Source organism: Prunus avium, chromosome 7, assembly GCF_965620075.1.
Source record: "Prunus avium chromosome 7, drPruAviu1.hap1.1, whole genome shotgun sequence".
Classification (NCBI taxonomy): Eukaryota; Viridiplantae; Streptophyta; class Magnoliopsida; order Rosales; family Rosaceae; genus Prunus; species Prunus avium.
Genome location: NC_142290.1, coordinates 37,285,658 through 37,300,445, shown reverse-complemented (window position 1 = coordinate 37,300,445; position 14,788 = coordinate 37,285,658). Strand labels below are relative to the sequence as shown.

At 39.4% G+C, this 14,788-nt stretch overlaps 2 protein-coding genes across 2 annotated transcripts; one reads left to right on the top strand and one right to left on the bottom strand.

The window, feature by feature from the left end:
* Window positions 1–3,392: 3,392 nt before the first annotated feature.
* Window positions 3,393–6,476, top strand: CRR21 (Tetratricopeptide repeat (TPR)-like superfamily protein). The gene has a single exon (XM_021962012.2). It carries the CDS (start codon window positions 3,465–3,467, stop codon window positions 5,976–5,978), a length of 2,514 nt encoding a protein of 837 aa, XP_021817704.1. The 5' UTR covers window positions 3,393–3,464; the 3' UTR covers window positions 5,979–6,476.
* Window positions 6,477–9,965: 3,489 nt separating this feature from the next.
* Window positions 9,966–13,538, bottom strand: LOC110759938 (Leucine-rich repeat protein kinase family protein). Its single transcript, XM_021962086.2, has 2 exons — window positions 11,872–13,538; window positions 9,966–11,080 (listed from the first exon to the last, which is right to left on the bottom strand). Exons 1-2 carry the CDS (start codon window positions 13,181–13,183, stop codon window positions 10,413–10,415), a joined length of 1,980 nt encoding a protein of 659 aa, XP_021817778.2. The 5' UTR covers window positions 13,184–13,538; the 3' UTR covers window positions 9,966–10,412.
* Between the last annotated feature and the right edge of the window lie 1,250 nt (window positions 13,539–14,788).

The following is a 14,788-nucleotide window of genomic DNA, read 5'->3' as shown; positions in this document are numbered from 1 at the left end:
ACTGTCACATTTTTGTGGTTCGTATAGGGCCTCCAAAACATTAGGATCGCATGACCTGGGGTGATGGCATGACATGCATGCAACTAAACAATGAAAAATTGTTCAGTCCAATATCGATCCCAGAACCATTTTCAGGCAAAACCTTAGCATGGTGAGACAGATATTTGCAATGCAGACCTTTTCTACTGAAAATGAACAAAGTCGGAGAGAGAGAGAGAGAGAGAGAGAGAGAGAGAGAGAGAGAGGACTTTATGAAATTGCATTTGCATCGAATTCTCTTTTATCTGTTACAAAGACAAAGACAAAGGGAGAGAGATGATAAGAGAGAGAGAGAGAGAGAGAGAGAGAGATAGAGATGTGCAATAATAATGATGGTTGGTCGCTTTCTAAAATCAGTCTTCTCGTACAATACTCCAACCCAAACCTTTTCTGCAGATTCTCTCTATCTCCCTCTCCCTCTCATTCTTAATTTCTTTCTTTTTTGTTTTTGTTGTTCTTTTCCAATGGGAAGTAAAGGAAAAGAAATCAAAGGAAAGAGATTCTCCTCGTGACACGTGTCGTGATATTCCACCATATCGTCCTTCTGAATATCCCTTTTGTCTGGCGCAAAAATAAAGGAATATTCCCTTTTCCTTTTCCTTTCCCGTTTTCCAATTATGAATTGCATTACAATTTTACAGGCTACACCCAACATTAAAAATTGTGTTCAAAACAGAAACCGAGGTGCTAAAGAAAGCTCTGCCTGCCCCAGTTGCAATTGGCTCCTCTTTTTTGCTGAAATCCATGTAATGCCTATACCCTAGACCTAGTCCTACTAGGCTCTACTCCACTCTGTTTCTGTCTAACCAAATGACAACAACTTAATTGCAGCTTCAAATTGATTGATATTTTGTGGAGAGACAAATCGCTTTATCCCAATTTCATACATCAATTTTCCTTCAATCATATTGTGTTATGTTACGTCACGTGAGAAGAGAGATAAGAAACATGAGATACATGCGTTGCCTTCGTTACACCAAGTTTTCTCCACAAGATTGTTTTTTTCTTTTATGTGCGCACGTGCATGGCCATGGTCTAAAACAGAATGGAACCTTAAGTCGTTGTTGGCATATAACACATCGGTCTTCTAATTCCTTGTTGTTTTTGAGTTTTTGATGCTTAAAAATTACAATACATGGGCCAAAAGTGAGATCCCCCGACTAGCCTATCTTATATTTATCACAAGCGTTTGGACACCAACTTTACTATGAAAAGCCCAGTTCTTAGGTTAGGACCACTATTTTTTCACAGAAATTCCCTCTCCACTAGTCCAAGGCTCAACTTTTCCCATGGTATGTTCATGCATAATTAAAAGGCCTCAGATGCTGCTGTATATCATCATAATGTCAAGAATCCAAATGTTCTTTTTTTTTTGTTTTTTTGGAAAGAATTAAATATATATATAGAGAGAAATTCTCCCATGCGAACGTTATTATCGTGTGAACATTATGTCTTTTCTACTACCAATCTCTATTTCCTCCCTCTTTACAATGTATCCACACGATAATAACGTGCGAACATCCGAATAAGAGAATAACTATATAATAATTTTAAGGTTTTCAAATTATCGGAACGCTGGCTCCAACCTAAACTATATAAGAAAATTCATCTTACTACCAACTGAAAGGTGACATGTTTACTATATCATGTAACAAATTAATATATTAAGTACATTTTAAATAAAGTCCTACTGATTTAGCATATGCTATAAAATACGACAAGGATGGAGTCCTAATCAGTCTTTCTCCTCAGGATGACCAAAAGTCTAGTTTGAAACAGGAATATTACGAAAATGTCAGATTCTATTCCATTCTATCTATCCACTAATTCATCTAAATCTACTTTATTTTTCAGGAACTAACTAATTATATATGGCATATAAGAAAGAGAGAGAGAGAGAGAGAGAGAGAGATATATATATATATATATATATATATATATAAATTCAAAGTTGCTTCTTCAACTTGTTTCAAATCGGAGGCCGAAAATAATATTTATAAAAATAAAAAGAAACGAATGAGCTTTATCTGAAATATTCTTAAATGTATAATTAACTTTGCGGAAAGGCAATGAAAGGTACATTTACGGGCTGTGAGGTTTGTCAATGAGAATCACGAACTAAATATTTCTGATGATAAATGGATTGTTCTACTAAATTCTCTAATAATTCCACTTCTTTTTGGCATCAGAATTTCATAATTATTGATTATTGCGAGCTAGCTGGTGGATATATATACTAAATTCTCTGTTGATTTCTCAGTGTACAATCACAAAGTACTACTCTTACTCTAAGAAGGAAAATTATTTTCCTTAAAAAAAACCGAATATAAATTAAGAGGATCTTTCTTATTAAGAGGGTCGATAATATACTAAACTCACACACATTACCCAGATGTTAGAACTCGAACCCAGAATCTTTCTTGTGGGAGCAATTACTCCAAACCACCACTGCACTCTTGACCAAAAATATTATGGAGTGAGTGCATAAGGCATCTGAATAAGCATGAGAGAGTGGAGTATGGAATTAGAATCGCTTTGGTCGGCCTCTTAGCAAAAGATATGAACTACTTAATAATAATAATTAAAAAAAATAAATAAAGGCACACTTAGAGTGTTTATGAAGACACGAATTTCGAACATATATCTTAAATATATATTATATATGCTGTTGACCTATTGTTGTCTTAAGATTCATCACAAAGCATTCTATCAATTTCTTTCCTTTGGTAAAAGAAAATGTGCACGTAGAGGTATATGCATCAACACAAGTTGTCAAATATCTAGTGTTCTTCATAATCTACGTATATATATACACGTAGAGGTGTATGCATCAACACAAGTTGTCAAATATCTAGTGTTCTTCAAATATCTAGTGTCCTTCAAATATCTAGTGTCATATATATATATATATATATATATCAAAATCATTTAAAATTGCCCTTATTTAAGAAAAATTCACAAAATATATAAAATAATAGTTTACCAAAGTGTAAATAAATAAATAAATATATATATATAAATTTCATGCCCAACAAATTTTCTCTATAAATAAAAAATAAAGTGAAAAAAGAGAAGCCTATGTCGAGATTATGGGCCAAGGGGAGCTTCTATAATGAGGAGACTATGTGAGGAGGTTATTTGAGGAGGCCCATCTCACCATCAAAAGGGGTGTGGACCCCCAATGCACCCCCCCATGTCATTTGTTTTTAGTTGTTGATGGTGAGATTTCACTTCCTCACTCAACCTCCTCACTCAACCTCCTCATTCTAGCCTTTCCGATGGGCCAAGAGACCATCATGATTGAAGCCCGGTTTCAATCTAAGGCCCAAGTTAATAATGTCAGTATTGACGATAATGCCCTTTCCCGCTTCGTGTGGCAACGACAACCATATCCTCCTCTTGTTTACTCTGCTTCATGCCTGGCCATGGCTTCTCTACCGTACACCACAATTCCAAACCCACAACTCTCACTTTCCAAACAGTCTATTCCAATTGAACTCCACAAACAGTCTCAAGCCCATTTTACAAAACTTCAAGAAAATGCAAAAACCCATCAAATCTTGTACCAGTCTTACTTTAGCCACATGTCCTCTCTGTGCAAACAAGGCCAAATTCAACAGGCTGTGGACTTGTTCGTTGAAATGGAACTCAAAAACCTCCAAGTTGGCCCTGAAATTTACGGCGAGCTCCTTCAGGGGTGTGTCTACGAGCGAGCTCTTCATACGGGTAAGCAAATTCACGCTCGGATTATAAAGAAAGGTGGCATCTTTGCCATAAATGAGTACATTGAAACCAAGTTGGTGATTTTCTATGCAAAATGCGATGTTCCGGAGGCTTCAAATCGTTTGTTCCGAAGGGTAAGATTAAAAAACGTTTTTTCGTGGGCTGCTGTTATTGGATTGAATTGTAGGATGGGTTTCTATCAAGAGGCTTTGCTAGGTTTTAGGGAAATGCAAGAAAATGGATTGTTGCCTGATAATTTTGTTGTTCCAAATGTATTGAAGGCTTGTGGTGCTTTAGAGTGGATTGGGATTGGGAAAGGGGTTCATGGGTATGTGGTGAAGTTGGGTTGTAGCGGGTGTGTCTTTGTTGCTAGTAGTCTTGTGGATATGTATGGAAAATGTGGGGTTGTAGAAGATGCAAGGAAGGTTTTTGATGGTATGCCTGAAAGAAATGTAGTCACTTGGAATTCGGTGATTGTGGGTTATGTACAAAATGGTTTGAATGAGGAAGCTATTAAGGTGTTTTATGAGATGAGGGAGGCAGGTGTTGAACCCACTCACGTTACGGTATCGAGCTTACTTTCTGCTTCAGCTAATTTAGGTGCATTACAAGAGGGTAAACATGGACATGCACTAGCAGTTGTTTGTGGGTTAGAACTAAATACCAATTTGGGCAGTTCTCTTATTAACTTTTATTCCAAGGTTGGTTTGATTGAGGATGCTGAAATGGTTTTTAGCAAGATGCTTGAGAAAGATGTGGTCACATGGAATTTGCTCATATCTGGGTATGTGCAAGTGGGGGAGGTTGACAAAGCACTCAATGTTTGCCGTCTAATGAGACTTGAAAACTTGAGTTTTGATTCTGTGACTCTTGCAACCTTAATGTCTGCTTTTGCAGATGCACGAAGTTTGAAATTTGGTAAGGTGGGACATTGCTATTGTATAAGGAACAACCTTGAATCCGACGTGGTTGTTGTGAGTAGCATTGTAGACATGTATGCCAAATGTGAGAAAATCGATTGTGCAAAACGAGTTTTCAACTCTTCATTTATAAGAGATCTTGTGCTGTGGAACACAATGCTGGCTGCTTTTGCAGAATTGGGTCATAGTGGTGAGGCCTTGAAAATGTTCTATCAGATGCAGCTAGAAAGTGTGCCACCAAATGTGATATCATGGAACTCTCTGATTTTAGGATTTCTGAAAAATGGCCAAGTCAATGAGGCTAAAGATATGTTTTGGCAGATGCAGTGCCTTGGAGTCCAGCCTAACCTGGTCACTTGGACTACACTGATCTCTGGTTTGGCTAAGAGTGGTTTTGGCTATGAAGCGATTCTGACATTCCAGCAGATGCAGGAAGCTGGAATTAAACCCAATGTTGTGAGCATTATTGGTGTACTATTGGCTTGCATAAATATCGCGTCGTTGCAGAATGGAAGAGCCTTACATGGGTATTTGATAAGGCATTCCCTCTACACTTCAATTCCAATTGCAACCTCTTTAGTGGATATGTATGCTAAATGTGGTAATATAGATCAAGCAAAGAGGGTGTTCGATATGATTGAACACATGGAGTTGCCTGTCTATAATGCAATGATTTCCAGTTATGCGTTACATGGTCAAGCTGTGGAAGCTCTTGCACTATATCAGGGCTTAAAGGAAGAAGGTGTAAAACCAGATGATATAACCTTTACTAATGCCTTATATGCATGCAGCCATGCCATGATGGTGAATGAAGGTTTGGAGCTTTTCTTTGATATGGTATCCAATCACAATATAAATCCAAGTATAGAGCATTATGGCTGTGTGGTTAATCTTCTTTCTCGGTGTGGCAATTTGGATGAAGCTTTTAGGCTTATTGGCACGATGCCATACAAGCCCGATGCACAAATGCTGGGATCATTACTTGCTGCTTGTAGAGAACACAATAAAATAGAACTGGAGGAGTATTTATCCAATGAACTACTGAAATTACAACCAGACAATTCTGGGAACTATATAGCAATGTCGAATGCATATGCAGCTGCAGGAAGATGGGATGAGGTAACAAAGGTGAGGCAGTTAATGAAAGAAAGGGGCTTGAGAAAGATTCCGGGATGCAGTTGGATTCAAATCGGAGAAGAACTTCATGTGTTTGTTGCTGGTGACATATCACACCCTGAAACTGAAAAAATCTATGTGACATTGGCTTTGTTGGGAATGGAAATGTCTTTTCGCTGATGTGTTCCTTCAAATCATACTCGTTATTTTATTCTGATTAATGAACTTTGCGGTGGTGGTTGCCTATCTGCTATGACCCTCAGCCCTTGTCCAGGCTCCAACTGAGCACCCACCTATGATGAATATATCCACTTTTGAATGGAGAGTTCTCAGAGATGGCCATGCTTGTAAAATCTGAAATAAGACTACGGTGTACGGTGCAAACAAGTCAAGGGCAGTGCCAAATAATAAATTCATGAAGACCAAGGTTTGACTGGGAAGAAAAGGCTCTGAGCACAAGTTGCAAAATGAATTGAAAAATGTTGAAGATTTGTAAAAATTCTTCATGGCAACTTTCCCTGGGTGGGATCTGTAATTAGTTGGTGAACATAAAATTGTTTTTCAGCAGCATTTTCTTTTTCTTTTCTCAGTTCGACACGACAGTTTAAAATTACATTTTCTGTTTACTTCCTCTGTATCTAAAACTTCCTTCATTAAGTGTGGTACATGTAAACGTTACTCCTCTGTATCTACAACCACGACTCTCTGTTATACTTGGGTTTAAATAATAAGCAGTTGCCGAACAAAGATGTACAACAAACCAACCATGTTACTTAAAGTTCCTGACCGTGACCACCAAATATAATTTCCTTTTCTGGGATTTTACTGATGTCTCTGAATCTGTGATGAAGGTGGGAAAGCATGTGAGAAAAGCTTTCCTTGGGTCACCACCACAAACAAACTAATTTGGTGTCATGTGGGAGCATGCGTGGGTGGAGATTATGTTATGTTTTCAAACATACCAAATTAGTTGCTTCAGAATTTACATCTCATAAATGAATATGATATATGATAATCATAGGGCCCTTTTAAAGAATGACAATACGGTGCCTATTTAATTGCTATTAAATTTTGGTTAGTTGATTTGGATGTGACTTGAGACGAACTCAAATAAAAGTGGAGCGGAGTTTCCCATTTCTTGCCAGATGACCTAAATACCTTCTTTTTATTTGTAAATGGTAATCTTTTCCTTTGGCTTGGACGACTTCACAACCCAAATTAAATCAGAAAGCTTATCCATATCCATACCTGTTGTTGAAAAACTTCAAACTTCAAACTTAATATTATCCCCACTTCTCTTTTGTCTTTAGTTTGCTTGAGGAATAAACAAACATACATGTCACCGATTGGTATTTTCCTGTCTAATATAACTAAAATCCAGAGGGTAGCTTTCTAAACCCACCAAAACCTTAATATGGAAATTATTAATTACTCAACTCAAATACCAAACTACAATCAGATAAATATATTTGGTACAAGTTTGTGATTTTTGGACCTCAAATTCTAAACGGTAAAATTTAGGTGAACTATACCTTAACTGGGAAATAAATAAGGTAAGTAAGGTTTCTTTAAATATAGAATTTCTGTAATTAGGTGAACCATGCATTACAGTATTCTCTTTACTTCACATGGAAAACATAATAATTTATCCAAATTCCAGAGATTAGAAAACCATACACAAGGTTGAGTTAATGTGACCTTATTAGTTGCTCGATAAATATGATATGATTAAGCTTTTTTTTTTTTTTTTTGGTCTGAACCATGAGGTGGTCCTGAATGGGCCCCAACTATGGGTGGCACCTTTAAACTTTAACCACAACCCAGACTAATCCCCACTCACACCGGGTCGGCCCATAAGGGGTAAAGTGTTGGCCAAAGTGGTGACTCCGTACGAGAGCAGGGATCGAACCCCTGACCTCTCTTAAGGAATGAGAGTGCCGAACCACTCACACCAACCACCTTGGTTTGTGACTAAGCTTTTTCAGTGTCACTTATATATGATCATTTTGAAGACTCATTTTATGTAGTGTCACGCTCACACTCACACTCACACCTCCCTCGCTTACATCCCAAGTCTTCTGAGAAATGACAGAAAATTGGGCCATATCTGTCAGAGAGAGTAGCCCAAACCCAATATATATATAATTGGCAAACTTGCTCAGTTTCTAATTTGCCAAAATCATTGTCGAATTTGATAAATCACAACAATTCCAATATATTAAGCAGAGCGTCATGTCTAAACCTTATTATTTAACTTTATCCTCACTACACTAACACAAGGAATATAATCTTTGAAGCATCTCTGTCAAAAAAGGTCACACCTAAATTAAAATAATAAATAGGCATAAATAATAAAGAAAAGTGATTAATTAAAGGGTAGCAAGTCAATGTCATGGCCCCGAAAGAACTCCAAAAACCTCAGCACATGTACAGATGGTCCACATTTCATATATGTGTTTTACATGTGTCTTATGAAATCATCAACTATCTAGCCAAGTCATTAGTGTGTTTCATAGTTCAAATCTTGCTGATTAGTTGCATGAACACCTTTTTGCTAATGTAATTAGTGCTACTTAATTGAAGATTAAACCAGAGACAAAACTGCAAGAGGGGGTGGGGGGAATCTTTGTTGCTAATAATGAATTGCCCACTGCCAATACTGCCATTGTGAAAAAAGAAAAAGAAAAGTCAAATCTGTGCTCCTGCTAACGTACGCTTTCGGTGCAGCAAACTATGAAAATGTGGCTCGCGGATTCACGTGCCTAGACCTTAGATATTATTCAAGTTTTTGGAGGGCAATTCCGTGCTCAAGGTTAGGGTTTCTATCTTAGTGCTAATAAATGGAATTTTGACTTTTTAAAATAAATGAAAAATGTTTAAAAGGGAGAGAGGTAGGAATTTAAATTTCTAAAATTAAGGATCATTCAAAGCAAGAGGGTCCAAATAGTCAAGCTTTGTCCAACCACCAGAGAAAGAAAGAAAAAAAGGTTAGAAGTTTGACAATTTCCTTTTGGTATCAGCAATTTTGAATTTATATTATTTGAAATAATACAACAACTTTTTTGATTTAATTTTTAATGGCTGAAGGTGGTCTGAAATTCTTAAATTTCCGTTTTATTTGCTTAATTTTTTTATTATAATTTTAATTGAGGTCGAGAATGATCTCTTTCATTATCAAGAAGGAAAAATACAATTAGACTAATAGAAAATTGGTGTTGTGACAAATGGATCAAATAGATTACTCTATACCACACTGCACTAGCGAGTAGCAGAAACACAAATTTAGAAGGGGCGCGTGAAGGGGATGCTTCTTGCTTCTGGAGGAAGATGGAAAAAAAGACGAAAAGTTTTTAAAGAGAAAAGGGGGTCCCCCACTGTCCCTGTGCCCTGCCTGATGATACTGGATGGATGGATGGATGGATGAGGGAAAGAGAGAGGTGGGGCCCTTTAGTCTCGTGAATCAACGGCTGACATCTACACCGCCGGGGTCAACACTATCTTCTCTGCTCGTCAGAGACCCAGATAATAATAAAAGAAAAAGAAAAAAGAAAGAGAGAGGGATCGAGTGCATAAAAAAGCCGGCCAGGCTGTTCCCCACCCCCACCCTATTCCTTTGCTGGGGCCGGTAAAAGGAGACACATTACGCCACGTGGCAAGCCCTCCTCAAAACCCACCTAAATGATCCCCCACAACTACATTCTTCTACAACGCCGATCCCGGACTCAACGGTGCAGATATTCAATCATTTTGAACTCCCTCTGATTAATCACTCCTTGGTGGGACCCCCAGATAGTACGGTGTACAATCATCGGCCACTCTCTTCTTTCTTTTGTTTCATTTTGAGTGCTGCTGCTCGACATATTGGGTCCAGACAGTCCAGTATTTGTTTGGAGTTTTAAATGTTTTTTTTTAAGAGGAAATTTTCAAAAACCCAGTTGGCTATACATAGTACTATTTTGCTATTTTTAACTAATAATGTTACTATTTTTAATTAATAATGTTATATCACGTGAAAGTGTTATTACGTGTGTCATATTATTAGCTGATGATAGCAAAATAGTATTATCCCCATTTCATGGAAATCTTTCTCATGTATATAGAGATGGATCCCCTAAAATTAAAAAGGGAAAAATAAAAATACTATGTGAAAACAAGAAAAGCCACGTGTAAAGAGAGAGGATTGTGAATAATAGAATTATGAAAAAAAGAAAGAATTAAATAAACCCAAAGTCCATCGAATGGTCAATTCCAATCAGCTCATGGAACTCAGACCCCCACCTCAATCCCCCAACTTCATAAACAATTCAAACCATCTCTCCCACCTATAAAAATAATTGCAAAAACACAAATTCAAAAATTGAAAGAAAAAAAAAAACCCAAATTAAAAATACAAAAACTAAAGTTTAAAAAAAAGGGAAAAAAAAAAACAGATATCGGACCAACCAGACCCAATACCCCACAATTAACTATGCACTTTAGTTCCTCCCTCCTCCTACTTGCGCACTGTGCACGTTTTTAGGAGTCCCACCACAAATGAAATAACCCACATTGCCTCTTCCTCTTTCAATTTCAGACCCTTTACATTTTTGTTTTCTTTTTGGGATTGACAATTTTCTAAGGTGTGGGTGTCACGCTGGGTGGGGTCCTGGACTCTGCGGGAGGCGTATGACCGCTCGATTCTTTCGAAGGGTCATCGGACGACTGCCGTAAGCCATCATCGGTCTCGCCCCGGTTCATATCCTCAATCATACGGACCACCTCTTGCATGGCGGGTCTCTGATCGGGAACAGTAGACACGCAAGCCATTGCGATCTGCAAAAGCTGAACCATCTCTTCCTCAATGTTGTGGTACCTCATGAGCTCCACGTCGAACACCTCGGCGGTCCACTCCTCCCGGACAACCGACTGGACCCACCGGGGCAGGTCGATGCCCTCCTCGCCCAGCGAGGCTTGATTGGGCGCTTTCCCGGTTAATAGCTCTAACAGCAACACACCAAAACTGTACACGTCGGATTTGAAAGTGACCTTGCGAGTCTCAACGACCTCTGGCGCGCGATAGCCCGCTACCCGATTGGGAGGGGTGGAGGTTCCGAATAGCGGGTTGAGCCCGAAGTCCGAAACCGAAGCGTCGTGCTCGGGTCGGAGAAGGATGTTTGAGGATTTGATGTTCCCGTGGACCACCTTGCCTGACACGTGGAGATGCGCTATGCCTCTCGCAGCGCTTAGCGCGATTTTCATCCGGTTGTCCCAGTCGAGCGGCGTGCGGCCTGAGCCTCTGCTTCCTGCAATGAAAATTACGGGAAATTCAAGTTCAGGCCACCAAATTATTTGTTCTTTAAAAAAAAAAAAGATTAAGAAGAAAATCGGTCGTTCTCTTTTTGGGCCTGCGGGGGGCTTTTTCTAAAAAGAAGTAAAAGCTTTGACACAGAAAAATGAAAGGGAAAGTAAAGTAAAATGATGTCGGTGACCACTGGCCACCACTCTGGCGAATCATGACGACCTACCTGTTCATGTTTTTTCCCTACCAAATTGGGATTTATTTATTTATATTTTATTTGTTTAAAAATAAAAATAAAAAATAAAAACAGAGGCATGAATGCGTAGCTTGCACACTAAGAATGTTTGCCCAGAAACAGCAATATTGCAGTGGAATCAGCGCAGAGGGCGGTGATTAGAAAACGGAAACAAAAAAAAAACAGAGGTTTTTCTGGGATCAAAGATTTGCGCCGTGAATGATTCCACATGCCTTTTCAATTTCTTATTTATGCAATGTAAATAAAACCCAATATTCTTCCAATAATAAATATAAATAAAACCATAATTGACAATTTTAAATTTGAAGACCGGACTGGAACAGCTCAAGCTCAAGCTCCACTCTAATCTAATCTAATCTAATCTAATCTATAGGGAAACAACAATGCAGGTACTTAATGTTATATACCTGTGAGCACTACATTTATTCCCTCCGACTTTATACCAATTAAAAATTATGCCAAGAATTCAATCAATGACCCAAGATTTAAAACAATTAAAATTGAAAATTGAAGAGCAAAATGGGGAATCGAAATCGTACCGTGAAGAAGAGCAGACAAGCTACCAGCGGCCATGTAATCGTAGACGAGCAATTTCTCGTCCTTGGAGAAGTAAAACGCCCGCAGAGGCACCACATTATCGTGCTTAATCTTACCCAGAACCTCCATTTGCATCTCGAACTCTCTTTTCGTCACCACCACGTCCTTCAGCCTCTTCACCACCACCGTCGTCCCTTCTTCCAGCACCGCCTTGTACGACGTCCCCACGCTTCCCTTCCCCAAAACCTCCGCCGAAGCCCTCAACAGGTCCTCCAAGTCAAAGCTGTAGACCCCACCGTCGAAGAACACTAGCTTGTTCCTCTCCGCCTCCATGGACCCACCCGTGATATCGTCCTTCGACGACGACGTTCCGGCCTCCGCCACCGCCACCGACCGTGTCGCCACCGGCGGCTTCGGGGCCTTGGCCTGCTGCTGACGACGTCGTTTCCGGATGCAAAGCAGGAGAACGAGGAGCAACAGAAACAAAGCCAGAGCGGACCCCACGGCGATCGCAACAATGGCGGCGGTGGATAGCTTCTTGGACTTCTTGTGGACTGGGATTACGGGCGGGGTCTCGGGTGATGGAGCGGGTGCTGGGAAAAACGGGTTGCACGGTGGAAGCGGCTTGCCGCAGAGATTTAAGTTTCTGGTGAATGCGGAGTCAGGGAACTTGGATAGGGACGCGGGGATTGAGCCGTTGAGTTTGTTGTTGGAGACGTTGAAGTTTTTCAGATTACCGGCTGAGATGCTGGGCAGACTACCCGAGAACCCGTTGTTTTCAAGGAAAAGTCCGGTCAAGTGGGTCAAATTGTTGACGGAGAATGGGATTGGGCCGGTGAAGTTGTTAGAGCTGAGATCGAGCCGGTTTAACCGGAGCAACCGAGTCAACCCTAGCGGGAACTCGCCGGAAAACTGATTGCCTTGGAGGTAGAGGCTGCGGAGCAGAGTTAAGTTGGAGAAATCGGAGGGTATTGGACCGTAGAGGCGGTTGGAGCGCAGACTCAGAACTCGGAGCTGACTCAGCCGGCCGAGTGTGTTGGGCGGAACCGGTCCCACAAGGCCGACTCCCGGGAGGCGAAGAGCAGAGACGTAGGACTGGTTGTCGTCGCAGGTGATCCCGACCCAGGTGCAGGCTGAAGCGGAGGAGTTCCATTGCACGCGGGTCTCGTGTGGGGTCTTGGAGAGAAAAGCAAGGAGGGCTTGCTTGTCCTGGGTCGGCTCCGAGTTGACTCGCCCGCCACTCAGTACCAAAAACGTAACGAGAAAACCAACCACACACCTAAAGCCCACACTAGCACTGCTGGTCACTGCCATTTTTCTACGCCTTGAAGGAAAAAAGAAGAAAACAACAATGGTGTTTATTGTTGGTTCTGGTTATGCCCTAGATGGAGCGAGGTTTCAATGGAGGTTTGCTATGGCGGTTTTGGACAAAACAATAAATGGTTTTCCGGCGAAAACCCATCAAAGAGAGAGAGAGTACTGGCTAGCTACTGTGTCTGTGTGTGTTTGTGTGAGAGAGAGGGAGAGGGAGAGAGAGGAGAGGGTTTTGTAAGGTGTAAAAGACAAAGGGCTACAAGGTATCACGAGGCCAAGAAAGGGGAAAATAAAGCAGAGAGAAAACAGCAGCGGTCACATATGCTTTGCTATGCTATGCTATGCGTTGCTGGCAGGCAGCAGTGGAAACGTTTTATTACTAATTTATTGTCCTTGTTAATTTAATTACAAATAAAAATAACGTTTATTTATTTATTTTGTCTAGACTCTGGCGGTAGGCGCGTTGGTTCAGCGGCAGTGACGGGTGGCAACTTGACGACTCTGCCCCCTTCGCCTTTGGCCTATGTGAAGTAAAAATTAATAATACGGTGGAAGACGGTTAAAAATTCGTATATTAAATCCGTCACACTTTTAATTTATTAAACATATTAATATGTTTTTCATTAAAAAAACATTAATTTTTTGGTTATGAGGGTATATATAATAAATATTAGGAGACAAGAGACTCGACCATAATACCTTACTTCGAGTGTATGAGTTACTAGGTAGTTCTACAAAGATGTATCAAATCATGTGTTCCATCTATTTCATGATAACGGAGTCTCCTACTTAACTTTCTTTGCAGATCTGTAATGCGTTTTATCATTAATACTGTGAATTTATTTATGTTTGGAATTCAGGTATTTTGTTGTATGAGATGCTCTATGGCCGTACGCCTTTCAGGGGAAAAAATATACTTAAACTACAAATTCCTTTGCCGTATTTAAAATAATTCTTGCTAGTCAAAGATTTGAACTGATTATAAAATTTAAAAAAAACAACTACAAAATTATTCATTAAAAAAAATACTCAAAAATCAATTTTTTTTCTTCATGAAATGTTTTTTTTAATCTTTCTGTGTAAATGGTTTATGAAACACTGAATAATAGAAGGGCGAAAGACAAAACACACCCCCTAGATGTTTGGAGTCATTCTCAATAAAGGATTTGTGGTTTCAATTTTATCAATTTATACACCAATATTCTCAAATATGAACCGTATGGTCGCTCATTAACTGTTGATGTGACCTTTTTATCATAGATTGATCCACAGTCTATAATAGTAAACATTAGATTTTGTTTGTTGATATAGGAAACAAGTGGTGAGTTGTGAATTAAATTGGTTGAGTATTAAGAGGCTCAAGCTTGGAATAAATTAAAATATATTAATTTGAGTCTTTAAGCAAACTTGACAAAGTATATCAAATTTACCGCATGAACTAAAAACGAGCTTAATCATTTTCGTATTGTATTGTGTTGTTTGAGTAACTGGGATTTAAGTCTTCCTTTGTTGTTTTAGGGGTAAATGATGTTTTGATGAAGTAAATAATTCATCTCAACTGCCAATGCTCACCAACTCAAGTAAGCAAAAATTAATCGCCTTTTG

What these genes read in the sequence shown, in the direction of transcription:
- CRR21 (XM_021962012.2), top strand. Translation starts at nt 3,465, where the DNA reads ATGGCTTCTCTACCGTACACCACAATTCCAAACCCACAACTCTCACTT.
- LOC110759938 (XM_021962086.2), bottom strand. Translation starts at nt 13,183, where the DNA reads ATGGCAGTGACCAGCAGTGCTAGTGTGGGCTTTAGGTGTGTGGTTGGT. An exon ending in CTTGTCTGCTCTTCTTCACG is followed by an intron (nt 11,081 to 11,871) that starts GTACGATTTCGA and finishes TTTTCATTGCAG; the next exon opens with GAAGCAGAGGCTCAGGCCGC.